The 25582-nt window shown below is 55.3% G+C and overlaps 1 protein-coding gene across 4 annotated transcripts in view; it reads left to right on the forward strand.

The window, feature by feature from the left end:
• The window catches only part of RASA3 (RAS p21 protein activator 3), a 140173-nt gene that overhangs the window by 35089 nt on the left and 79502 nt on the right, over positions 1–25582 (forward strand). The window contains exons 1-2 of one of the 4 annotated variants that reach the window (XM_014781884.2): positions 2268–2429; positions 10979–11096. The exons of 1 other annotated variant lie outside the window; for it this stretch is intronic. In XM_014781884.2, coding sequence (XP_014637370.1) covers positions 11020–11096 — 77 coding nt within the window. In that variant the 5' untranslated portion in view covers positions 2268–2429; positions 10979–11019. Of the gene's footprint in view, positions 1–2267; positions 2430–10978; positions 11097–11463; positions 11580–25582 lie in introns of those variants that run through there. 2 more of the 4 variants (XM_087435789.1, XM_087435788.1) reach the window with 2 other exon arrangements.

The raw sequence follows: 25582 nt of genomic DNA on the forward strand, positions 1-25582 counted from the left end.
AGGAGGAAAGGCAGGTAGGGTGTGGCTGTGTGGGACTGGCGCCCACTGCCAGACATTGGCTCAGGTGTCGGCCCAAGGGTTCTCCCAGGTCTTGGCCCAGGTGTTGGCCCAAGTGTTCGCCCAGGTGTTGGCCCAGGTGTTCTCCCAGGTGTTACCTCAGGTGTTCTCCCAGGTGTTGGCCCGGGTGTTCTCCCAGGGGTTGGCCTAGGTGTTGGCTCAGGTGTTGGCCCAGGTGTTCTCCCAGGTCTTGGCTCAGGTGTTGACTCAGTTGTTCTCCCAGGTGTTGGCCCAGGTGTTGGCTCAGGTATTGGCCCAGGTGTTGGCTCAGGTGTTGACCCAGGTGTTCTGCCCTTTTCCTGGTTCTTGGGGAGTGTGAGGTGAAGTGTTCCCAGTCTGAGATTCCCTGTAGCACTGGCGGTGTCCCACAGATCGAATGTTCTGTTTTGTGTGGTCTGCGCTTATTGGCACATCCTGTCCAGATGTGCAGGGATCGATGTGGAGGTTGCCTCCTTGCCCGGGGAGAGCTCGTATCCTCATCTTCACAGTTTCCAGGGGTCCTCACTCTTCCTGAAGTTTCCACTATATCCTCACCTTAGTTTCCTGCATTTAAAAAAATCTCGGAATATTCCTGCCGTTTCTGTTTCTTTTATTTTTGTCACCATTCTCAGCTACCTTGAAATTCTCACCCTCACCCCCTTTCCTGATAACCTGCTAGAAATTCCTGTGCAATGAGGAAATCAAAGCCCAACAGAGCCATGGGCTTGGGGCAGTGGAGCCAAGCTGGGGGAGGAAGCACAGACCCTCCGGTTCATCGAGTTCGGGGGAGCAGAGCATCGTCCTGAGTTGCTGTTTTAGTGATTAGGACGTCACGCTTTTTATTTCTCATGTCTTTTCTACAGACACGTGTTCTTTTACGTGTCTTGTTTTCAGAAGCTTATGCGCTAATCTTAGTAACCAGCTTACATTTTACCATGTGAAAATTTACTTGGGGATTTGCAATATGCAACTTTATTCAGATCTGTTGAGTATTTCCCCAAACAGGGAAGTCAGAGGCCATGTTCTCCGGAGAATTCGGATGCTCCAGGCTCTTCCTCTGTAGGGGTTTGACTTTCAGAGGGAGAGACTGGATTTCAGGCGACATAAGAGAATTCTGCAGAAGAGACACAAACAGGTGTTGTGGGAGCTCAGGTGGGAAAGGTCACTCCAGCGGCTAGTCAGGGCCGGCCCTAGTGTGAGCAGGGACACAGCTGCTGACGGCTGGTGCGAGTGTGCCAGTGTGCATGACAGTCTGTGGCTGCTTGCCCTGGTGTGTGGTGGTAACAGTGATGCTCAAGAGCCTGGCTCTCAGGGCTCACACGTGGTGACTCGGTCACGAGTTACTCCCCCTTCCAGCGAGAGAAACTGAGGCACCAAGAGGTCAGTAGCCCATCCAGGGTCACACGGCCTGCGGTGTGGGGCCAGAGGACCAGCTCAGAGTCCGGAGCGTGCCGTGGCTGTGCTGCGTGGCCCCTCTGCACAGTGTGCTCTCACACCCACCCACATACGCACACAAACACACCCTCACACCCACCCACCCGCTCTCACAAAGACACACTCACCCACACTCACAAATACACACTCCACCCACACACACACACACACTCCCTCTCTCACTCTCACAGATGTGACCGTGTGGTGATGGTCCGGAACCCCTGCTTGTCCCTCCATAGTGGTCAGTCTAACCAAATGGCAGATTGACAACACGCGTCTCCCTTTGGGCAGAGGGCAGCGGTGGTGTTGCCACTGCCCGTTACCAAAGATCCAGGTCCCCGAAGCTTGTTTCTCCTGGAGCACCACCCGCTCCTGTGCATCGCCTGGCCTTCCTCGTCACCTGTGGGATTGGGGCTCGGAATCCAGTGTGAATGCTGATGCTCTGGCTGCCGCTGTTGAGAGAAAGTCCTTTGTTTCAGGCTGGGCGTCTCGTGTCGTCTGCAGCTGACTTGTTAGCTCGTGAGTGGGCCGCTGTTCAGTTGCCTCTTGGTTCTCGACAGGAATCCGCCCTCTCAGCCCGGCTGCTAGCCAGGACTTCGGGAGCTGTGTGCACACGAGTGTGTTTCCTCCTCCCTTCGCTGGAGCCTGCAGGGCGAGAACCACCGCCTGCAGACACCCGCCCAGTGCCTCGGGGCTCCCGCACTCCTTCCCAGCAAGAAGCCACCCCGTTTTACCCCTGAGGAAACCGAGGCTCAGTGCCTTCTCGAGATCCTGGGGCGCCCCTCCCCGGCTCCTCCTCAGCTCCGCGCCGCACCCGCTCTCCCGGAAGGTGGTGTGCGGGGAGCCCTGGACCAGAACTGGAGCCCGTGCCTGTCCATGCTGGGGGTCCCAGCACTCCGGCGGCCTCGGCTGTGTGCACAGGACGAAACGGGCTCTGCGCCCCCCGCACTTGTTGCTAGGTGAGAACAAGGTTACCTGCGTGATTCGGGTGAAAGCAGGTGCCGGCCTCGAGGTCTGTGCAGGCCATCTTCCCACTGTCTGGTCAGATTTGCCTTTTTCTGGAAACCTTCCTCAGGTCCTTCCGGGGTTACTGCTGTGAGCCGGGGTCGTGGGAGCAGAGGTCACTCCTGTGTGTCGTCTTCAGGGTTCAGGTGGCAGCAGTAAATGCCTGTGTTGTTGGCAGCCTGCTTGCTCTACTCTGGCCTGAATAGCCGTTAGAACATGCAGCGTTAGGTGAAAAAATGTCTCATAAACAGACACAAAATTTTAGTTCTCAAGGAATCAAAAATACCCATTCAACACAACATTTTAAAAATTAAAAGGAACTAATGGTTTCTTTTTCCCCTTTCTTGACTTAATTTTACAGCTTTTATTTCAGATTGAGTTACTGTCCAAGAACACTATTTTAATTTCTAGTTTAATGGAAAAGAATAAGAGAATAGAGCATGCATTTTTTTTTTTTTTTCTGATGAAAAAGACCAGATTCTAAGTGCGAGAGCAGAGCAGCTGACGTGCTGTGTGTTTTAGGTGTTGGATAGGTTGGATTCAGTCCAGAACTGGAGCTGTAAGTGATTCTGGGGATGTGCTGTTGTCTACAAAATAAATCTGAAAATGGAGAAGTGGGTGGTTTTCTGTCGGCGTTCTTGGTGTCTTAGGCCTTGTTTCTAGTCTGGGAGCCTAAACTGCACTTTTCTTTAGATTTCCCAGTTTCCTTGCCCCATCCTCACGCCTGTCCTGGCGATTCTGATTGTCAGGTGAAGCAGAGAGAAGTTAAGGTGCTCCCCCCCGTTGTGGTGACTGTGCTGGCACTGGGGCTGCTGGGCTCCTTGAGGAAGCTTTGTGTCCGGTGCCGTGAAGGGGACAGCCTGGTGGAGCAGGAGGTGGAGGAGGGGGAGATGCTCATGGGTGCACCCTGTTCGGAAGACTGGGGTTCAGGTGGAGATGCAAGTCCAAGGCTGCACGTGGGTGTGGGGGGCACAGGGTCCCCGGGGAGCCAGGCTGGTGGTGCCAGCCCTGCATTTTGTAATTGCAGAGCCACCACAGACCTTTGCCCCAAGTTGTCTCCTCCCCCCCACGCAGCTGCCACAGGGCTGTCCCTCTGGCCAGAAGTTCCCATTGTTCAGGTGAACCAGACAGACCTGCTCGCATGGTGGAGGCTGATCTCGGCCGAGGGACCAGCACCCTGAGGAGCTGAGGCCCAGGGCTGACGAGGGTGCAGAACTGGGGTGCAGGGGCAGGGAGGAGCAGCCCCCCATAGGTGTGTCTGGGGCAGATCCTAGAGTTCCTGGTGTTTGTTCTCTGCTAGGATTTTCACTAAGTCTTCTGGGGAGTGGCATTTCTTATCCAGACTGTTCTGGCCGTCACGACGCACAGAAGGACCTGAGCGGGTCCAGGCACACCCCGGATGTGAGGGCAGGACGGCCCCAAATGCACGAGTCCCGGCAGGTGCCCCTCCGAGGGCCACCCCGACCCGGCCAGCGACCATTACCACAGGAGTATCCCAATATGACTGAATCTTCCGAGTTTTCAAAAGGAGTGAGACTTCTGAATTAGAAAAAATGTGGAATCACTTTATTTTTAAATGGCATCAACTAATTCAAAATTTAAAAATTGCCGTGTAGGGAGAACGGCCTGCATCCGGGCGTCGCCTTTGCTGAGGGTCCGCTCCCGGCAGAGGACAGTTCTTCCTGCCGAAGGGGCACCAGGGCTTGGGGTCACCGCACCTGAGGGCCATCGGACGCTGGTGTCCCAGGTTGTGTATTTATTACGACAGTGTTGGCGGACAGTGGGAAGGGGTCTTCCACCAGCAGTCTCAGAACATTACAACTTCCTGAGAGATGGAAACGAAGCATCTTGGGAAGCAGCCCTTTTGCCTAGTTGGTGAGATGTAAGGCCAGTGAGGGTGGAGGGTGGCAGGAAGCTCCTGTGAGTGGCCCGTGCGCAGACGCAGTGAGAACGCGGCTCTCGGTCTAATGCTGTCATTGCCCAGCAGAGCAGTGAACCCCGCCTCCTTCACGTCCACGCAAGGGCTCTGTTTAGTGGTATTAACGCGGGTCCCTTAGTCCATTAAGGGATGTTAAAGACAACAGTCTTAGATCCTGAAATTGCAAACGTCATAAGGACTGTGTGGCACTATCCCTCGCTGCTGGGAATGACTGAGTGGGCCCTCAGGAAGGGCTCGGTCAGGGTGATTTGTGGTTTCTGGTAGGTACAGCCCTCCGAGCTGCCCTCATCCAGCTGTTGATGGGGCTGCCCGGACACTGGGCTGTCCCCTCATCCCATTTGCCCCATTTGCACATCCGTCACACTTTATTCTCGAGTCGGTGATACATGCACGTGGAGTCAGAATCATAAGGCACTGAGGGCAGTGCCGTGAGAGTCTCCCTGTGGCGCCCACCGGCCGCATGTCTCTCTCTGCTTCCTCGGGCTGTGACCCACTTGTTAAGGTCACGCCTGGACATCTGTTGGACATTCTGTTGCTAGACTCATCGCGTGATTTAAATGGTCCCCAGTGTGTGTGGAAGGAGAGTGGAAATGCTGCTCTATCCAGGAATCCGTGAGCCTTCCGAAGCTGAAGAAATTGTGTGTTCTCGCTAGGTGCTGCCTCACAGCTTGAAGGCTTAGGAGCTACCATGTTATTTTATCTCATGACTTCGGGGCCATAGATTTGGGACCCACAGTTTGGGCTGGACTTGGCTGGGCGGTCCTTCAGGGCCATGAGGCCTGGTGGAGCTGTGGTAGGCAGCTGGTGGATGGGCCAGTCTGCAGGTCCACCTGTGTGGTGCGAGGCAAGGGCGCTGGGAGGTCAGGGGTGCGGTCCCTCTGATGGTGGCTTCAGGAGTGTGACCTGTTGGCTCCGGTGCAGAGTCCCAGGGACCAGGGTGGAAGCCACAGGGCTCTGACCTCACCCAGGAAGTCCTGCAGTCACTGCTGCCACAGTCCCTTGGTCAGTCAAGCCCCCCGAGGCCAGCTCAGAGCAAAGGGCAGGCCCCTGGCCTCACCTCTCGAGGGAGGAGTAGAGAGGAGCCTGTGGCCGTCTCTGTCTGTGCATTTGGCACGTGTCTCTGGGAGCTGAGTGCAGGGTCAGCGCTCCTGAGCCCTCCCAGTGGGTCCTGTGATTCACTCACTCACTTGTCTTTTCATTGGAACAAACATTTATAGGAAGCTCTCCGTCTGCAGACGCTGTTCTAGGTGCTGGAGGCCGAGGAGAAATGGGACCCGATCACCATCAGCAGTGAGGAGGGAGGGGCTCGAGGTTTGGAGGCTGGGGTCCCAGCGCGCAGGGCCAGTTCTCCCGAGGGTCCGTCCACCCACCGTCCCTGCCCTTGAAGCACGGCCTCTGCCCCGTCTACGTGAGGGACCCTCGGGCCCTCCCCTGGGCTGCTGGCTACCGGATGTCTCCAGAGCCCGCTGTGAGATGGGCGTCAGGAGTGGACATGCTGGCTGGAGTTTGTCCCGAGTGTGGGAGCTCCAGCCTGAGTCGAGCGGAGCAGTGGAGAGAGGATGTGGATGACAGAATGAGAAGTAGCCTCACGAGCATGTCTCGGCATCTTTTGTGGAATCGCCACGCAGACTCGCCCCAGCCTTCACTCCATGTCTCCCGTGTGAGGCTTCAGCAGTGCAGCTTCCTCCTGGAGGAGTGTGTGTTTCATTTTTAAATGAAGGATGAGAGTTATGTGTTCCGCTGTGTTTCCATTTGTCTCTCAGCTACCAGGAAGCTTGGAGCCAACTGATCACTGCATCACTCATGTTGGGGTTGGAGAGATGTCACTTTCCTTCCTTTTACCGTATTTCGAACTTTTAATTTGCATTTTAACAGCCTTATTTTATGCTTGTCTTTTATCTTGTACCGTGTTACTATGCTTTTTGGAAACTGGAGGCAATCCAAAGTATATGTAGTACTGTTCCTCCCAGGAGCAGTCGCTGCCATGGTGGGACGATGCCCTGGGGGTCCAGGCTGCTCAGCACGTCTTCCAGACTTCTTAATCAGGATGCAGTGGAGGAGGTTGTTTATACAATTTAGAAATCCAGTCCCATCTGGTTTGTGGAGTTTTGTTCTGTTAACATCAATTGCTGAAGTAGCAAGGCAGTCGAAAATACGTTCAAGGGGTCAGAATATTTTAACCATGAAATTGATCCTTTCATATTGTTACAGTAGGCTGTACTGGCTGCCAGAATCAGTGGATCCGTTGAGGTGTGTAAATCAGAGTGAGTCAGAGGCCCCTGTGTCTGTGGGGCCTCAGGAGCTAAGTCTACCTCTTATGCTTCTGTACGCAAGGCCACGGGGCTGGGGAGGGGTTGCTTTTATGGGACTAGTGTCCCAGGCTTAGGACCTGTTCATGTGTTATTTAGCCAGGTTGACCTGTAGTCGAGTTGAAAACCGCATTCTTAAGTAGGAAAGAACGAAGTTCCACAGCTGTGTGACGTGGTAGACCCTGACCGTCTGGAGGAAGGAGTGAAGGCACCCCAAGGCCTTCTGTTGGCGTTGGCCGGCTCGCAGCTAGAAGAACGGGGCCGTGTCAGAGCCCTGCACCCTCCCCTGCCCTCTGAGGCCGCTCTGTTCGTTCCTCCATCCTTCCCTCCACCGCTTGTTGAGAGCACACGGACTCTGCAGCTGCTGGAGGCAGCAAACAAGGTCAGACCCCTCGCAGGTGACATGGGTGAGGGCTGTCGCCAGAGCCACTCCTAGGGTGCCCAGGGTCTGAAGACCCCCGACATCCTCTCGGGGTACAGAGGGCCCTCAAGGGCAGCGAGCCTTCCAGACGGGGTGGGAGCTTCTGTATCAGGGCTGAATCTGGTGGTGGCACTGAGAGCCCCCTGTGGCCCCTCCAAGGAGGCCTGGGCGTCCGCACGAGGCTCTGCCCTCTCCGGGCCCAGCTGCGACCGGCTGCCTGCGGGTCGGGTTTCCTGGCGTGTTCGCTGAGGGCATGCACGGGCGTCGTTACCAGTGGTGCTCCGGAACCACGACTTATTCTCTGCGTGATCCCTATAATTGGAAATCAGGGTTTGCTGTTTCAGTGCTGTTTATGTGACTATTTCCTAAGTGTTGCCTTTACTTCTATTAGTAAATTAGGTGCTCAGAGATGGCGTTGGGTACCAAATTTGCTGTCTGCATCCAATCTGCCGACGGACGGGTATGGTTCGTGTACACTTCAGAGATGTGGTTAATGGGAGGAGTCGTGAAATGATTACTTATTTGGTTCTTAGAATGAAACCAGAGTCTACTCTCCTTTTACCTTGTCGTCATTTATTCATTCAACAAATCATTCAGCACCTGCTGTATACCAGGGATAGCTCTGCCTGCTCATGTGAATGTCTCCACCTACTAGAAAAAAGAAAATGCTTTTCCCCTGAGAGAGACAGAAAGGCCCATACATGCAGTTGGGAAGGGAAGCACCTCCAGCCTTTGACATAAGTAACCGACGTGGAGAAACAATACTTTGTTCTGAGTGTGGTTGAGAAGAAACAACCCCTGAGAGCTGGGGCATCCACCCCCGCTCTGCTATGGGTGCCGAGCAGAGACTCGGGCTAACTCTTCACTCTTGGCCCTCTTGGTCCAGGCAGGGTCCCCACGGTAAGGACCCGGGCAGATGGTGTGGCCCAGGCCAGCGTGCTGGCTGCGGCTCACAACCCTCCATGTCTGAGTGGCTTATTCATGTTGGCTCCAGTCCACCAGCTGGCTCTCTGTCGCCATTGTCATAGCAACCAGGAAGCTTCTATAACAGTCCAGATTGGGGGCCAGTGGGTGGGAGGAACGTAGACTGCAGTCATACTAGCAGGAGAGAATGCGGCATTTACACATGTTTAAGTGTCTGTTGTTCAGAGAAGGCTTATCTTTCTCTTCTGTCCTAAGAGAAGTGTCAGCTACCATTGCTCGTGTTCTGAGGTTCTTTGGAGAATAAACAGGAACAAAATCCGAGTTCTGTATTTTCCACCAACGACCATCTCCCATAAGGCTTTCACAAAGGTTTTTTTTGCAGCTAAATATCTCATTTGTTGGAAAAAAATTCCAAGGGAAATATGGTAAGCCCTAATTCATATCATAAAGGCGTCAGCTGGAAGTCAGCAAGGTCAGGCTGGTTTTGAGGTTAAAGATTTGTGAATGCTGCAGAGGTGGTCAGTTTCAGACATGGAGCAGGAAGACTCCAAGGGCCCGTATTGGACTTGGCACCTGTGCTGTGGCCGCCCTTTCAGGTCAGCTCTCGGAGGGAGCAGCGCCTCCTTGTGCCTCCCCCCACTCTCCCTCAGAAGCCCCCCAGGCCACGTCCCTCCCCGTGGTGCCTATGGATCTGTCACGCTCCCTGCATGCGTGTTCGTGTGCATGTATGACCTTTCACATAGGCCAGAGCCTTCAGAAAATCTGTCTTGACATGTAACAGCTGACTTGAAGCTTAGCTCAGTTCACACGCCTCTTACCAGACTGGCCACGTCTTCATGTGCTCAACTCATGTGACAGTGGCGTGTCCTGGGAGCGTTGAGGTGTCTTATGGATAACAGTGGCTGTGGGGAAACATTCGTCTGTTACTTCTTCTTCACTGACTGATAGTCATTGACGATTTCTTGATGATTCCCAAAGGAAAATTTCTGGGAACTTTTGAATTAGAAGAGTCTCGACCAGAACATTTGGAGAGCCAGAGTGTTCTCTTACTTTCACGGTTGGGGAAACCGAGGCCCAGAGAAGCAGATGTCATGTCCGGTCATGTGCAGGAGATGACCACAAGCACAGATTCTAACTGTGCTGTTAGAAATCCTAAAAGCACTTTGGTGCATCAGAAATAAGGTTTATTGGCACAGAAAACATCCACCCACTTATTGAGTGACGTCTGTTAACTTGCTTTCTACTCTGTCCTCAAGTAATAACATTAATGGAAAGTTAAAAAAGAAAAGCTTCAAACAAATCGAGCCTTCTCTGCCCTTTGGAGGTACCGGTTTGCAAACTGGCATCTTTACACAAGAGCACAGTTCCCCAAGGGAGTGACGTGTGTGTCTTTGTTGGTTTTGCACAAGAAGGTGTGGCTGCACTGCGGCTTGAGGCTGGGCCTTCAGCACTGAGCCCTGAAGAGGGAGTTCCGAATTGCGGCTCTGGTTTTGTTTTGGTTTCTGTTGTTTTTTTTTTCAGTTTTAACGAGAATGAGGTAGTTTGGCCCTAAGGGTGTTGACAGGTGTCATGGGCGTGTGCCTGGCTGTGTTGGCGAGGCACTGGGTGCTCAGGCCTGTCCTCTCCCAGGACTGCGTCTGGTGCCTGCGGACGCCCAGGGCCAGTGTCCCTAGAGCCAAAAGGAGCAGAAGGCACGGACGGCCTCGATGTTCTAAATGTCCGAGGCATTCCCTCCATGGAGCGCACTTCCCCTGGGCATCGTCTCCCCTGCTCACTCACAGTGCACGAGGGAGCCGTGACTGCCTGCCTGCTCCCAGCCTCCAGCAGAGGAGGCCCGCAGTGTGGCTTTGATAACAATCTCTAGACAGACCCAGGGTCACGTGTGGAGTTGTGACATCGTGGGCATTTTCTGCAGGGCTGGCCCGGCATGCTGGCTGCGTGGAGCTTCCTCCCTTTTCTCCAAACATGCTTCGATGCTCCCTGGGCTGCTGTGCTGAGAAGGGGCTTGTGGGAGGGAGACGGTCACCTGGAGCAGGTGTCTCCTTCTGACTTTTCCCTCACTGGCTAATTGCTTTGTGTTTTAAGCAGCTGGAGTTCATAGTTTACTCTTGTTGATAAAAAAGAGTCCTTCTCCTTAATTATTGCTGCAACTTTGACTTAATGCTATCAAATTAAATTCAAAATAAAAAGGGATCTGGGGATGGATGGGTGAGGAACATGCGGTCCATCCACACAGCAGAATATCATTCAGCCTTGAAGAGGAAGGAGGTGGACCCCTGCTACAACGTGGATGGACCGTGGGGACGCTGTGCTGAGTGAGATGAGCCAGTCACAAGGGGACAAATGCTGTGGGATCCCACTCCCATGAGGTCTCTAGAGCCGTCACATCCATAGAGACAGAAAGTAGACGGTGGTGCTGGGGCCCGGGGGTCGGGGGGTGAGTGTTTCCTGGGGACAGAGTTTCAGTTTGGGAAGATGAGAACATTTTGGAGATGAATGGAGGGGATGGTTGCACAACAGTGTGAATGTGTTTAATATACTAACTGTGCACTTAAAACTGGTTAAGATGATAAATTTTAATTATATATATCTTACCATAATTTAAACATTAAAAAAAATTAAAGGGACTCGTGTGGTAAACAACCCTTGATTCCCAGCCGGTGGAGCCCACCCCGTCCTCTGGTTGTTGAGGTTCGTGTGTCACCTCCCACTTTTCAGCGCAAGCGGGATTCTCCTCATATTTAGACTGTGGTAGCAGAAGGCCACGGCCTTGTGAGGATTGAGTGAGTGCACGAGGTGCCAGCAGGTGCATTGCTGTGAGGTGAATCTATGTTGGAAGTGGGTCTGTGATGAGCGAGGGGACTGACCAATCCTGTGTGAGTTGGTGATATAGGTACATTTGCTTTTCAGGTGAAGCCAAGAATCTGCCCAGCTACCCAGGGCCCAACAAGATGCGGGACTGCTACTGCACCGTGAACCTGGACCAGGAGGAGGTTTTCAGGACCAAGATTGTGGAGAAGTCGCTCTGGTAACGGCGCTGTTGCTTTTTCTGACCCTAACGTGTCTTCCATGTGGAAAGTGTCCTGAACACACGTGTCGTCTTGTGTTTTCTGTGTCGCTCAGTTCGGGTGGGAGCGGCAGTATTCACGTGGCTCTGCATCCGGGGCGGTGACAGCCTGAGCCTCCGTGCTGCCCTAATGTCCCTGAATGCTCCTGGACTGGAGGGGACCGGCACACAGTGTGACCGTGGTTTGCCTCTGGAGACTCGGTTGAGTTCTTTCTAATTAGAGATGAGCTGCAAAGTGTGTTCGACAACAAAGGAGGACAGATCAGGGATTTCGAGAGGATAAATGTTTGGAAAGCTTTTTCTACCACCTTCCTTTAAATCTTTCCAGAGGCCTGCCCGCAAGGGCATGGAGGCAACCATTCACCGAGGTAGGAGACTGAGAACACACTCGTTGCTGGAGTTGGAGGAAGAGAGGGGTCCTGTAAGAAAGAGCAGCACTCACAGGTATGAGGCCTGAGGAGTGTGCTGTGTGATGAGGTCATCAGTGCTTCTCCACATCAGCTTCCCTGAGATTCACTGAAGGCTGTTAAACACAGGGGTCCGGACGCCTCTGGTGGGGCCGTAGTCTGCATTTCTCACAAGCTCCCGGGCGCTGGACCTGGACCAGGACCACACCCCGAGGGTAGGAAGTGACAGCACCGAAAGTCACAGCAGTTGACCTAGGGCGCCGGAAGAGAGAAACCAGAAATGCGTGTAGTGAGGTGGCAGGACGCCCCTGTGCAGCGCTAGCGGGGGTGGGGGTGGGGTGAGTGGTTTGTAGTCGGTGCAGCGCTGAAGCCGGTAGTGGAGTCCTGCTCGAGCTGTTTACAGTGAGTGGTGAAGGGAGCGAAGGGTCCCTGTGCAGCCCGCCTCTCCACCTTTGGGCTGGAATCGTGGGCTGTGTGGGTCCATCCAAACAGCTCTTTTGAGGTTGAGAACACTTTGAGAAGATGAATTATATCCATGCCCCTTGCTGCTTCTGAGTGGGACGAACAGCACATTCTGATGACTGAACGAGTTTAGTTTCTAGAAAGCTGTTCAGGTTCTGCTGCCCTGAGAGGAGGTGCATTCCATTCTCCGTCCACCCCGTTGCCGCCAGTGCTGGCAGGGCTGCTCTTGGGCCACGGGCTGGTGCTTGTTTCACTTGAATGCATTCTCCAGGTTCTCTGACATAATTGTTGAAGAAAAATGGGAAGACTGAGGAGTTTGTCAGGGGTCAGGTCTGGCTTCAGGGTGGGTGGGGAAGTTGACGATAGGATAAGATGTTACTGTCAGTTCCAGGGTGATTTCTGTGAGCCTAATTGAGGAAAATCCCTTCTCTGTTTAAACAGTTGATGTCTGAGGCCGAGGGTTGTAAACCTGTAGAATTAGTCAGTCTCTGTGAGGCTGGGCTCTCCCCAGACCTGCTGAACGGAGCTCTCTGGGAAGGGAATGTATTTGGGAACCTCTGTTTAGGTGAGGTTGAGAAATGGGGACCGTTGTCTTCAAAATATTTCAGACAAGTTTCGAAATAGAAATGATGGTTTCTGGTTTCGGTGGCCCTAGAAAACGCGCTTCTGGGGCAGGAAAGGGAGGCTGAGAGCTATAAAAATCATGATGTAGTAACGCTGCCCACCTGTGACGCATCTGGAATCAGGTGGAAGCGCCCAAGACGCTGTCTTCAGAAGCCGTTACCTCTGGTGAGTGTGCTGAGGCAACGCTCTCAACTCGTCGGAGCTTCTCCCCCTTCACTGATGATTCACACTTTCCCTACAGACAGTTTTAATAAGCTCAGTTATTTTTCGTTTATTAGTTTATTCATTAGCTCAGTGAATATTTATTGAGTGCTTATCTAACATGCCAGATAAGGAGAGAGGTGCTCTAAGCAGAAAGTTAAAACTGACAGCAAAGAAAGAGACAAACCTGCACAAAATAATCCCAAGAGCTTAACAAGTATGGGTGTATGTGGCCATTAAGTATTGAGGCAGAAACTGTGTTCACACCAATGGGCCTTCCAAGCTGGTGGCCCCAAAGCTCCCCCTGTAGTGTAAAAGCAAAAGACAGATGAACTCTCCCCATAAGAGAGCTTAGCAAGGAAAACTGCTGCCTCCACTTGCTGCTAAATATTCGAAACGAAAAACTGGCTCTCTAGTGAGTTTGCAGCTGGAATCCACACATCTATGGCCCAAAAACCTCAATCCTGTGTGTACATTCGTGTAGTTCTGGATTCGTAACATCCACTGAGGCAGCGATGTGCCAGTCAGAGCAAATCCAAGCATCTTTGTCGACCCAGATCTCAGAATATTCTAAATAAATTTCCAAGGAACGTGAGCTTAGAGGAGAAAATACACAAGGAACACCAGAAATAAAGCATCATGTGCATTCTCCAAGAGAAGCAGTAAACAGCAGAATCAGACCTGCGAGTTTGCAGAACGTCAGCTAACAAAGTTGAATGACTTTTTTTTTTGTGAGGAAGATCAGCCCTGTGCTAACATCTGCCAATCCTCCTCTCTTTTTGCTGAGGAAGACTGGCCCTGGGCTAACATCCGTGCCCATCTTCCTCCACTTTATATGGGATGCCGCCACAGCATGGCTGGACAAGCGGTGCGTTGGTGCGTGCCGGGGATCCGAACCGGCGAACCCCGGGCTGCCACAGCGGAGCACATGCACTTAACCGCTTGTGCCACTGGGCTGGCCCCCAAAGTTGAAGGACTTTAATAAGAGACGAGATTAAAAACATGAGCAGGATGAGAAATGATAAAGAATGACTGAACCAATTTGGGAAAGAACCCAACAGAACTTCCAGAAATGAAGAACACAAGAATTTAAATGAAACACTCAGTTGATGAATTGAACTTGCAGCTGATTACACGTAGCTGAAGGGAAAACTGGTAAACCAGAAGGTCAATTTCAAATGTCCCCCAGAGACACAAAGAAGTGGGGAGTGTGAGAGAGGTTTAGAGACACAAAGAAGGAATGCTGTCTGAACACGTCTCCTGGGAATTCCAAAGCAGGGGAAAGAGTGGTGGGGAGGCCGTGTGTGAAGGCTGCATGAAGAAGATGGTGCTTTAAGATTCAGCTGACAGTCTTAAGTGGCTTCTGCTAGAAGGGCAGAGCCCAAGGCAGAAGACGGGCCTGGAGGCCTCTGCCAGACTCAGATGGCGGCTGCGAGGGTGGAAGGAAGTGGACAAGCCTGAGTGACAGGTGGGGGAGTGCCAGTGGACCAGGCCACCAACTTGGGCAGTCGTCAGCCCACCACACCCTGGAGTTGAGTCGTTGCCTCCGAGGAAGCAGCTGCTCCCTGCTCACCGTGTGGAGAGGCTGACTTCCGGAGCAGGGTCTCGTGTCTCCCCAGTTTCCTCCAGGCTCAGCTTACCCTTGAGATGTGACCATTCATTTGGCAAAGTCACTGTGGAGGATAAAGAACCCATGTCTGATGTCTGAGCTCCAGAGAGCCATAGGGCTCCGTGGCCTGGCAAGTGGCTGGTCAGTGCCACGGGGCCTTGCGCCCAGTCTGGGGGATGCGGCGCTCCAGCGGGAGCCCCCAACAGCCTCTAGGGGCATCAGTTGGAGCCCACTGCTTCTTTTTTTTTTTTTTTTAATTTTTTTGTGAGGAAGATCAGCCCTGAGCTAACATCCATGCTAATCCTCCTCTTTTTGCTGAGGAAGACCGGCTCTGAGCTAACATCTATTGCCAATCCTCCTTTTCTTCCCCAAAGCCCCAGTAGATAGTTGTATGTCATAGTTGCACATCCTTCTAGTTGCTGTATGTGGGACACGGCCTCAGCATGGCTGGACAAGCGGTGCGTTGGTGCGCACCCGGGATCCAAACCTGGGCCGCCAGTAGCGGAGCGCACACACTTAACCGCTAAACCACGGGGCCAGCCCGGAGCCCACTGCTTCTGCCAAGCATTGTCTGTCTTCCAACTGAGCCCCAGTGTAGATGGGACATTTGAGAAAGAGGAGGGGACACACATGTCCTTCCTCCTGATCCCACCAGGCTCCGACCATGCTCCCCGGGCCGGCACTGACTTGTGTCTGCGGGGTTTCTGCTGATCCTGGAGCGTGTATCTTAGGAAAAGCCCCTCATACCTTCCTCTCCTTCTCCTCTGTTTTTGACTTGGGTGTGTGGAGGTGCAGAGGTGGCATGTGTTGCAGGTTCCTTGTAAGGCCTCCTTGGATCGGACACATTTGAGAGAAGAAGGTTTTCTCCTGGCCTTGTCCTGTCTCCAGGAATGTGATTTGGGGTGAAGTTTCTGTCCTTGTATGAAAAGCACCTTCCTGATGCTGAGAGTGAGCTTCCTCCACATTTAACATTTTTTTTTTTTTTTTTTTTTTTTTTTGCTGAGGAAGATGGGCCCTGAGCTAACATCTGTGCCCATCTTCCTCTATTTTTGTATGTGAGACGCCTGCCACAGCATGGCTTGATGAGCGATGTGTAGGTTCGTGCCAGGATTTGAACCCACAAACTCCGGGCTGCCAAAATGGAATGCTCGAACTTAACCACTATGCCACTGGGCCAGCTCCTCACATTAACTTTTTAGAGCTATGATTTTTCAGTCATTTAAATGGCAACTCATAATGTGTTTACTGTTGATTTAACTAAAAGGCCCCATGAAGTGGGGATGCAGGGTTGGGGGCAGCCCCAGCTGCCCGCCCAGGACTGCACAGGCGTTTGTCGAGAGTGCCGAGGAGGAGCTCTCAGTGTCTGGTGGTCCAGGCGTTTGCAGGAACATTACATGAGTGTCCGCGTTTCCGTCTCCTTTTGTCCGGAAAGTGACTGCTGTGGGGACGAGAAGGCCTACCTCTCCCGCACGTGTGTGGAGGACTCTCATCCCACTGGAGGCTCTAGCGGAGGCTGTGCTGACCCCGCAGCCGTCAGGACCCGCCCTGTCCGCCCGAGGCCCCTCCCCTCCTGCTTCCTCTTGTCATGCGTGTTGCTGTCTGGTGGGAAGGGCGACCCCAGGGCCCTGGCTCGGACCCCCACCCCGAATTTCCAGCCCGTCTTGTCTCTCTCTGGGCCATTTGGGTTCTTACGTTCCTCCGAGTTGGGTTTTGTCTGTTCAGTGAAAAAGCCAAGTTACAAAGCTGTGTTCATAGGAAGATTCCTTTTGTTTAAAAAGTTGGGATTGCTCCAAAAATGGTCTGGAATATGTGGACATAATGTCAATGTGGTTATTTTTTCTGGGTAGTGGTATTATGGGGACATTTTTCTTCTTTTGTTTGTTAGACAGTAAAATCACCGCTTTCCAGAGCTAAGTGAGGAGGAGCTGGCTCCTCGCCTAGTGTCGAGGGTGTAATTACAGAATCTCAAATCCCGTCGTTCCTACCAAGAACGTTCCCGTTCCCGAGCTGACGGGTGCACCCTCCGGTCTGGAATTCGGGAGCAGTGGGTGATGCCTGGGGAGTCCTCCTGCGACGCCGAGACGCAGATGGCTCAGAAAACAGTACTGCTGTGTGTGGAAGTGACTAGACCGGGTCAGACCCTGGGCTCCACGGTGTGGGGTGGAAGCTGTTGGGGCTCAAATCTGAGTAGAGGAAGACTGTGGTTTGGGAAGACTTGAGTTTCTCAGAGGTTTTAATAAAAACCAAGTTGTTGACTAGAAAACACTGACTTTGAAGTTATGAGACAACACAAGTAACATTTCTCTCCTAACATCTACTTTGCTCTCTAATTTCTGAAATCCTTTTGACATAAATGCAGGCCTCAGGCCCAGATGTTCCACGCCAGCTGGAGTAGGTGGACGCGTCTGCACGGCCCTGGGTGCTCCAGCCGGTGTGTGGGATGAGGGCCAGGCCTGGCCGGGGAGACGTCTCTCATGCGTTTCTCTCCATGTGTTTGCATGGGGTGACTCCGTGGAAGGGGCCTCCGTGTCACCCGTGTCTGGAAGGGTTTGGATTGTGGTAGGTCCCCTACGTGAGGACTTGCTTGTCAGCTCGAGGGCGGGGACCCCGAGCATCGGGTCCTCTGAGTCCCAGCTGTTGCGGGGTGGGGGTGCCCTGGACTGCCAGGCTGCGTGGGTGGGCGGCGGGTCCCTGGTTTAGGATGCTGAGGGGCTTCTCTGGGTCCAGGGTAGCCGGCAGTGCTCTGAGTGTCCCCTTCCTGACATGGGGCTTCCATCCTGCCTCAGTTTGTCCTGAACCACCTGGTGCCAGAATGTGCGGATTCCCTCAGAACTCAGCAGAGGGGAAGCTCAGTGGACAGCCAGCGCTGGGTTGCTCTTATTGTGCAAGCATTGAGCACCTGCTGTACATGGCCGGGTCGTCCCAGGCCCAGTCGGGCAGGATCCTGGGCGGGACCCTGGCAGGACAGGCTGTGGGCCGGCTCCCGGCCCATGCCCCTGTGTGGGAAGGGGTCAGTGCCCTCACACTGTCCTGCCCTCCCCGAGCCGACGGTCAGCGTGGTTCCCTCCCCTCCTGGCGGGAGGGCAGCCGTGGGCCGGCAGGGTTCCAGAGTTAATGGGTTTCCCCTGGGCAAGTCAGAACCCCTGGCAGGAGACCCTCACAGCATCCCCGCAGCCTGCCGCTCTCGACCCTCATCAGGGCGCTGCGGTCTGCCGCCTGAGACGCTGCCGTGTCCCCTCTGCTTCCCCTGAGAATCCTGGTGTCAGTCACTTTAAAGGGCATGACCCGGCCTTAAAAGACCCGTCTGCTCCGGATTTGGGCTTGAGGAATGCGGTTTCTACTTGGGGGACGCGGGGCTGAGAGGAGGGACATGTGGGGTTGGCGTTTTGGGAGCCACGGGCAGCGGTGTGAGTGTGCAGGCGTCCGTGGACCCCGCCGTGACCCCGTGAGGAGGGGACTTGCAGCTGGGGAAACTGAGTCTGGGAGAGGGGAGATGGCTGCGCGCCGGGAGCTGGGTCGCCGGGAGGTCAGGCTGCAGGGTGCTCCCGGGCCGCGGCTCCGGTTCCGTCCGGTGCTCCGGGCAGAGCGTCGCGGTGTCCCGCCCGGCCTGGGCTGGCCTGCCCCGTGCGGCCCCGTGTCCTCTGTCCCGAGCCCTGGCGGCGGCCCCTCGCTGACCCTCAGTGCCCCGTGCAGAGCCCCCGAAGCGGGACTGCGGTCTGCCGGTGACGAGTCCGTCTGCCCCAGGTCTGGGCGGAGCCGTGGTCCGGCCCGATCTCTCCTCCCGGCGAGGTAACTGACCCTCAGCCCCGGCTCAGACCCGCAGGACAAGGCGCGTCTTCATCCCGCCCCTGCGGGGAGGGAGCCGCCGTCGCCCGCGGGGGGCCGCGTGGCGAGCCCAGGCAGTGGCGGGGGTCAGCGGGGGTCCGCGGGGGACTGGGGTCTCGCCCCTCAGGACGCGCGGTCTGACCGGAAGCTGAAAAACTTCTGATGAGCAGGGCGGGCGGCGCGGCTCTGGTGTTTGCGAGTCGCCGTTCCAGGCCGTCGAGCGGATGGGGAGAAACCGGAAGGTGCTCCTCCTCCAAGCGCCTGCGGGGGACGGTACCCCCAGGCTCCTTTCAGGGCCGGGCGGGGGGTCGAGGGCTGAGAGGCCAAGGGGTCAATGGGCCGAGGGCTGAGGGGCCGAGGGGTCAATGGGCCGAGGGGTCAATGGGCCGAGGGCTGAGGGGCCGAGGGGTCAATGGGCCGAGGGGCCGAGGGCTGAGGAGCCGACGGTCCATGGGCTGATGGGGTGAGGGGTCGATGGGCCGAGGACCGAGCGGCGAGGGGGCCGAGCGGCGAGGGGGCCGAGGGGTGTGGGGACCGAAGGGTTCAGGGGCCGGGGGGCCGAGGGCTGAGGGGCTGAGCGGTCCATGGGCCGAGAGGTCCGGGGCCCGAGGGGTCGAGGGGCCAAAGGCTGAAGAGCCGAGAGGTCTAGGGCTGAGGGGCCGAGGGGCCCGGGGGGGGGTCGAGGGCCGAGGGCCGAGGGGCCGAGCGGCCGGGGGTCCGTGGGCTGAGGGCCGAGCCGTCGAGGGCTGAGGCGTCGAGCGGCCGAGGGTCGGTGCGCGGAGCGGCCGGCGGACCCCCACCCCCACCCCGCGGACTTGCGCACGCGGCCCGGTAGGCAGCGGCAGCGTGGGCGTGCGCGCTCGCGACCGCGGTCCGCGGCGTCCCGGACGCTGGGGTGATCTCCATTTAGGGAGGTTTGACGCAGCTCCATTCACGGTCTGCCCTCACGCGTGTTACTGGCCGAACACGGGCTGCGCAGAAAGGCTGGCGCCCTTCTGGAAGGCTCGCCCCGCCCGGGCTTCGGGTCCCTCCGGGAGCCTCAGGCCACCGCCTCTGGACGCCGCCCTCGGCTGGGGGCAGCTCAGACTTGGAGGCACAGAGACCGTTGTCAGAATAGACCGCTCTCAGAGGGCCTCCCGTGGGGCTCCTCGTTCTGGCGGGCGGCCTCCCCGCCCCGCCCCAGATGGACGACGAACGCCGCCTCTGCCCCACGGCAGGAAACGGGAAACCAGGCCGCCTCTTTTCTCCTGAGCGGATAGGATAGGGCGGCATAGGATAGGGCGGCGGGAGCGGAGCGGCCTCAGAGTGGGATGGGGCAGTGGCATGGGGCGGTGGCATGGGGCGGTGTGGGGTGGGGGAATGGGATGGGGCGGAGTGGGATGGGGCAGTGGGATGGGGGGGTGGGATGGGGCGGAGGGGGATGGGGCAGAGCCGGCCCCACAGACTGGGTGTTGTGTGTGTGGGTGTGTCTCCGCGGGTCCCTAGGAGGCCCCGTCTGAGTCTCTGGGGGCACATCTGGGCTCTGGGGGGAGGGGGAGGGGAAGGAGGAGGGCCTCAGGGTCATGGGTCTCCTGCAGGCGGGTTTTCTCTTTCCCCCGAGGGGAGCTCGCTGGATCCTGTGGACTCGCTGCCTCTCCGGTAATGACCGAGGGAGGAGGCGCCGATTTCCTCTCACGTGGCGGCATTCAAGGCGAGCCAAGTCCTTGGGCCGGGTTCTTGTTTGTCTGGGAAGAGGGTGCACGTGGGGCCGACTGCAGGGGGTCGGTCCCGTTGCGGATCGCAGGCTGTGCGGGGAACCCCAGGCTAAGCCGCTCATTGGAAGGGACGCTTCGGCCGAGTGTTCCCTGAGTCCCCCATAGAAGACGCTGCCTCCCAGGCACTGGAGATGGTGGGCGTGGAGCCCCCTGCCCCCGAGGACCCGCCCTTTCCATTTTTTTGGGAAACACGCTCCCACCTCTGCTGCCCACGCGGAGACGAGGGTGGACGTGCCAGTTGACCAGGAAGGGGGCGGGTCCGCAGGACCGCGGTGGGGCCTGGCTGTGCTTGTGCTGGCCTGGGGCGGGCGTTAGTCCACCTCTGTCCTCTGTCCGCGGGGCTGCAGGGAGGGGGCCTAATCGCCCCCACGCGGCCCCACCACTGGACCCCACGTTTTCCTGGCTGGGCGCATTTGGGAAATGGCGGGATCACATGCCCGTCCCCCGCCCCCCCCATGACGGATACTGTTAAATTTGTGGTGTTGTTAAAGAAGATACTCCGTAAGTGTTGTGCATCAGTTATTTGTCTTTTAATTTGCAGCATAGATTTAAAACTTCTCAGTAAGTTAATATCCTGAAGGTGAAAAGGAGAGCATTTCAACAGAAAATGAGACAGAAAGCTCATACTCCTGGGAGAGGTACTCAGCCTGACCAATAATTTAAACTTTTCTAATCAAAGTGCTGGATGTTCTGCCATCAGGTTAGCGAAGAGTGTGAATGTTGGTGAGGTCAGTGTTGTGGGTGTGGGGTGCATCGGTCCCCATTTCTGGGGGTCGTGTGTTACGCACCAAAGCTGTTGGACGGTGGGGACCCTTCCACCAGGTGAGCCCCCAGTAGGCCTTTATCCCAGGGGGCCAGCCGGGCAGAGACCCTGTTGCCTGTAATTGTGAACCTGAGAGGACCAGGCCTGGGTCATCATGGTCACTGCTCCCTCGGAGCTGTGTGTCCACTGATGTTTAACGTTTTATTTACTTATTTGGAAAGTGGTCGATGGCATGATGTTGAAGGAAAAAGCTGACTATGTGTAATCCCACTGTAATCCCACTGTTATTTAAAAAATGGGTCCGTGTCTAAATCTGTTTTTACTCTGTATTCATATATCTTTAGAGAAAAAAAAATCCTCTAGGATGATATGCCCTAGAATGTTAATTCTTTTTTTTGCTTTCTGATAACTTTATATGTTTTTCACATTTTGGTTTTTAAAAATAGCTTTATTGAGATATAATTCACATATCATATAATTTACCCATTTAAAAGGTACAATTCCATGGTTTTTATTATATTTAGAGTTGTGCAGCTGTCACCACAGTCAATTTTAGAACATTTTCATCTCCCTAAGAAGAAACACAGTCCCTTTCACCACCCCATTTCCTGCCAGCACCCAGCCCCCAGCCCCCGTGGCCACAGATCCACTTTCTCTCCGTAGATTTGTCTCTTCCGGGCATGCGTGTAGGTGGAACCCTGTGGTCTGTGCTCTTTGGTGTCTGTTTCTTTCCCTTCACAACATCCCAGGTCTGTCCACGTTGCGGCGTGTCCGGACGTCATCCCTTCTTAAGGCTGAGCCACGTTCCATCATGTGGTCATGGCAGTGTTAGCTGGTGGGCGTTTCCACTTTTCGGCTGTTGTGACGGATGCTCTAAACCTGCAGCTACAAGTCTTGGTTGGCTGTGTGTTTCCGTTTCTCGGAATGTATTCCTGGGAGTGGGGCAGTGGGCTGTGTGGTAACTTCTCCCATTTTGAGGACCTGGGGTCCAGCGTCTCCACGTCCTCGCCACACGTCTTGCTGTCTCTGGTTCTGGCCATCCTAGCGGATCTGATTTTGGTTTTACAATGTAAAATGGTTAATAGATTTTCATTCTTAAAAAGAAAAAGGGACTTCTTCTTCTTAGTTAAAATGAAAAGAAGTGTTCTTTTCCACCAATGTGTCCTTTTTTGAAGCAAACAAAATTCAGATCATAAAGGAGTGAAAAAAACAGAGAAATTCTAAAAATTTACACATAAGTTAATTATGAATCAACTTACTGTGAAAAACGTCTTCCCAGGATACATGTGCTAAATTTGGGGGGAAGGATGGGGCACAGTCGATGGGGAGATGGAGCTTCCATGATAAATAGCCCCGAGACCTTTGCAGTTGGGGCCCATGCTCCGTCTCGGACTCCACACCCCTCTGTGAGCACGTGGCTCCCCTGCCTGGCCCCCTCCTGTGGAGAGCACTCTGGGTGCAGAGGCCTCCGTCCCTGTGGCATCTGAGACAAAGCCTTGCCAGCCGGACGGCGAGAGGCATTCCTGGGATACAGGGTGAAATTCGGTTTCACTGAAGAGAATCCGGTGTGCCACCCGTGAGTAGTTTGAGGTTGTGTCTGACCTCGAGGCTCTGTGTTAGAGCTTACATGGGTGTGGAATCAATGGCTCCCATTTCATGACCTGTCACCCTAAAGAGGGCTCTCTAGGGTGGGGCCGGGTAGCCGTGTCTCCTAAAAGCCTCTCCAGGTAATTCTGAACTACAGCCTAAGAGTGAAAACAGTTCCACGTGGAGATAGAACAGCCGAGTCCTACCTACTGGGGTGGGGGTCCCGGGCTGTGGGGTGGGGTGTTGGTGAGGGACAGAGGAGTCAGGATTCGCATATGCTGCCCATTTCTCAGGGGGTCCCTGGAAATATCTGCCACAGGAAAGCACAGAAGTTCCTGAGGCCTTGGGAAGCAGTTCTGTTACTGCGTGATGGTGGCTTCAGGGCTGTGTCCCTGGGACGTGAGGGGGAAGCAGCTGCCACCGTCCTTCTGTCGGCTTTCTGAACCTCAGGACAGCAGCTGCCCCCTCAGGACAGTACCTGCTCTAGACGCAGGTGCTCTCACGGCAGCTCTGAAGCCGAGGCCGCTCTGTGGGGCTCCGTGGTCACTGGAACGACCCCCACCCTTCAGTTGCTTTCCTGGCTCTCTTCTCGTCCCACTAGGTTCTGGTCCTTCCGAATCTAGTCACCCGCCTGCCTCGCGTCCCTCTGGACTAGTCCCTGTGGCTCCAACAGCTGTGGTACTGGCAGGACCACAGGTTCTGTCTCGGGTACTCGGGGGACGTGTTGACTTGCCTCCTCATCCAGCAATCAGCCCTGTGCATCCCGGCCGCCAAGCGGCCGTGTCTGGAGGGAAACCCACCTCCACGTGGGCCCCTGGGGGCAGCAGGTGAGCAGATGGTCCCCTGAGCTGCCAGGTCTGGGTCCTCCCGTGGGCACAGCCCCTCAGCTCCAGGACCAGGGTAGTCCAACAGAACCTTGCACAGACCGCCAAGTGGTCTCTGCTCTGTCCAGCAGAGCAGCACTGGCACATGAGGTCGTGAGCAGCTGAGGAACTGAATACTAAATACCATTTAGTGTTGATCAGTTTAGGCTTAAGTAGCCACCTGTGGCTGGTGGCCACTGTATGGGAAAGCCCGGCTTAGGTGACAGACAGAAGGGATGTTTAGTTTGTGAAGGGACTGTCCAGTGGGGTCCTTACATGCCAACTGACATGTCTCCCGTCAGGTGTGGACGAACGATGGCCCCGAAGCAGCAACAGCTGAACGAGCGGAGGCCGGGGTGTCATCCCAGAGCTGCCCTTGGGCGGACGTGGTCAGGGTGGGCAAACCCTGAGGCGCTGCCTCACCGGGGTTGGTCAGACTGACTTCCAGGACCCACCCCACCACAGGCTCAGCCCAGGCGGCCTTTCCTTGGACTTCAGAAACGCAGCATTGGTGTGTGACCTCAGAGGCTCTCCTGGCCCTCGGCCCTCCGTCGGGGCCCCTGAAGCGCGGCTGAGCCCGGCGCTCAGGGAAGATGCAGTGCTGGCCCTCACCGGGCCGAGAGGGTGACCCGCAGGCCTGGTGGTCGTGGGAGGTTTCATGGTTCTTCTCTGGGATTTTAACTGTCCCAGAAAGATGAGGAAATGGTCCCAGCAGTTTCCCTGAGCTTCCTTTTGGAGTGTTTTGAGTTCTTCTAGAAGTTTCTTCAGGGCTGCCTGGATGACATCGAGATGGGCCTTGGGTTGGGGGAGACTCTGTGCAATCACTGAGGAAAGAGGTTTCCTTCTCTGGGGCCTGGAGTCGCCCTGCTTACTCCTTGTGAAGAAATCACAGGTTACAAAAGTGGAGTGAGCCATGTCTCCAGGGGTTTAAATCTGCCTCCGTTGCACCGCTCCTTGAAACTTGCCAGTGCTTCCCTTTAAAATGAGCACAAAACTCAGACTCCGGGGTCCACAGCCCCTTTGGCCCAGCCTCTCCCTTCCCCACCACCTGGCCCACACCGGCTTCTGCCTGTCCCAGCACCTGGAGGGTTGCCTGCTCCAGGGCCTTTGCACCAGCCCTGTCACCATTTGCTGCATCTCCCCCTCACGGCGAGCCCCGTGGTTTAAACCTGATCTCGTTTGTGCCCTGCTATTCCTCCGCTGAGGCAGATCCGGGTATCAGGTGTCCTGAAGCGTACACAGTGGGGATAGTCTTGCTGGCACATAGCAGCGTACACCTTCAGGGGCTGTGGGGGATCTGACCATCACAGCCTCATGGCAACCCTGCATCTGCAGGGCAGCCTGTCCCTGTTTTAGGATAACTCCCTGTTCAGGTGCAGCTCGGCTGTCTGTAGATGTTGTTCTGGAGGTTATCCAAGAGGTGCTTCCCCTCTTGGTTACAAACTCGAGTGAAGGCTGTGCCTTTGTTCCGTCTGGTCTGCATGGTTACGGCACATGGACAAGGTTCATGCCAGGCGGGGCAGGACTGCTGCTCACCAGCTGGTGGGGCTGCAGGGCCCTTGGTCCTCGGGGGCAGCAGGGATGGGAGTGCCGATGGGGTGAGGTGAGGCGTTCCAAGTGTCGCAGCTCCCAGGGGTCGTGTCCCTGTCCACGTCCCTGAACCTGGGCAGGAATACAGAGAAGAACGTGTCGTGTGTCTTTATTGAGTGTTAGTCGGAGTCCCCGTTGGTGGCCCCTCACAGCTGTGCAGGATTGTGTCTCACCCCTGAGGTTCACTGAGAACACGGCAGCCTTGTTTCTGAGCACATCTGTGCCTGGCTCCCACCTCTGGTCCATGGCTCTGCCGTGCTCGGTTACACTTGTCTCGGGGTGCTCACTGCCGCCTCCCCTTGCTTCCTTTCTCAGGCTCGCAGGTGAATGGTGGTTTTTCCTGTGGAAGAGGATGTGGTGCCAGAGATCTGACCTTCTCCAGAGACGTGGGGTTCACGGGTCTGAATACCGGAGAGTGTGTGTGCTGAAGCCCAGTCTCGTTTTGAAGTGTATGTCATCTTCCAGCACCCCTATGATTTTAGACTTGTGGGGAGGCCGGCCGCACTGTGCCCCGTTAGCAAAAACAGTGCACCGTGAGGAGCATGTGTGTGTGCACGTTTGATTGTGTCTTTGGATATTTGTGTATACACATGTATACACACATTCCCACCCACTTACATGCATGTGCACGTGCACACACACGTGCATGCATACTCACATGCACTCACGCACACACGCACCCCTATATGCACGTACACACCCACACATGCACATGTGCATGTACATTCACACCCGTATACATGTGCACATGCACGTCCACAC

This window comes from Ceratotherium simum, chromosome 10, assembly GCF_057802395.1.
Source record: "Ceratotherium simum simum isolate JZ-2026a chromosome 10, ASM5780239v1, whole genome shotgun sequence".
NCBI lineage: Eukaryota > Metazoa > Chordata > Mammalia > Perissodactyla > Rhinocerotidae > Ceratotherium > Ceratotherium simum.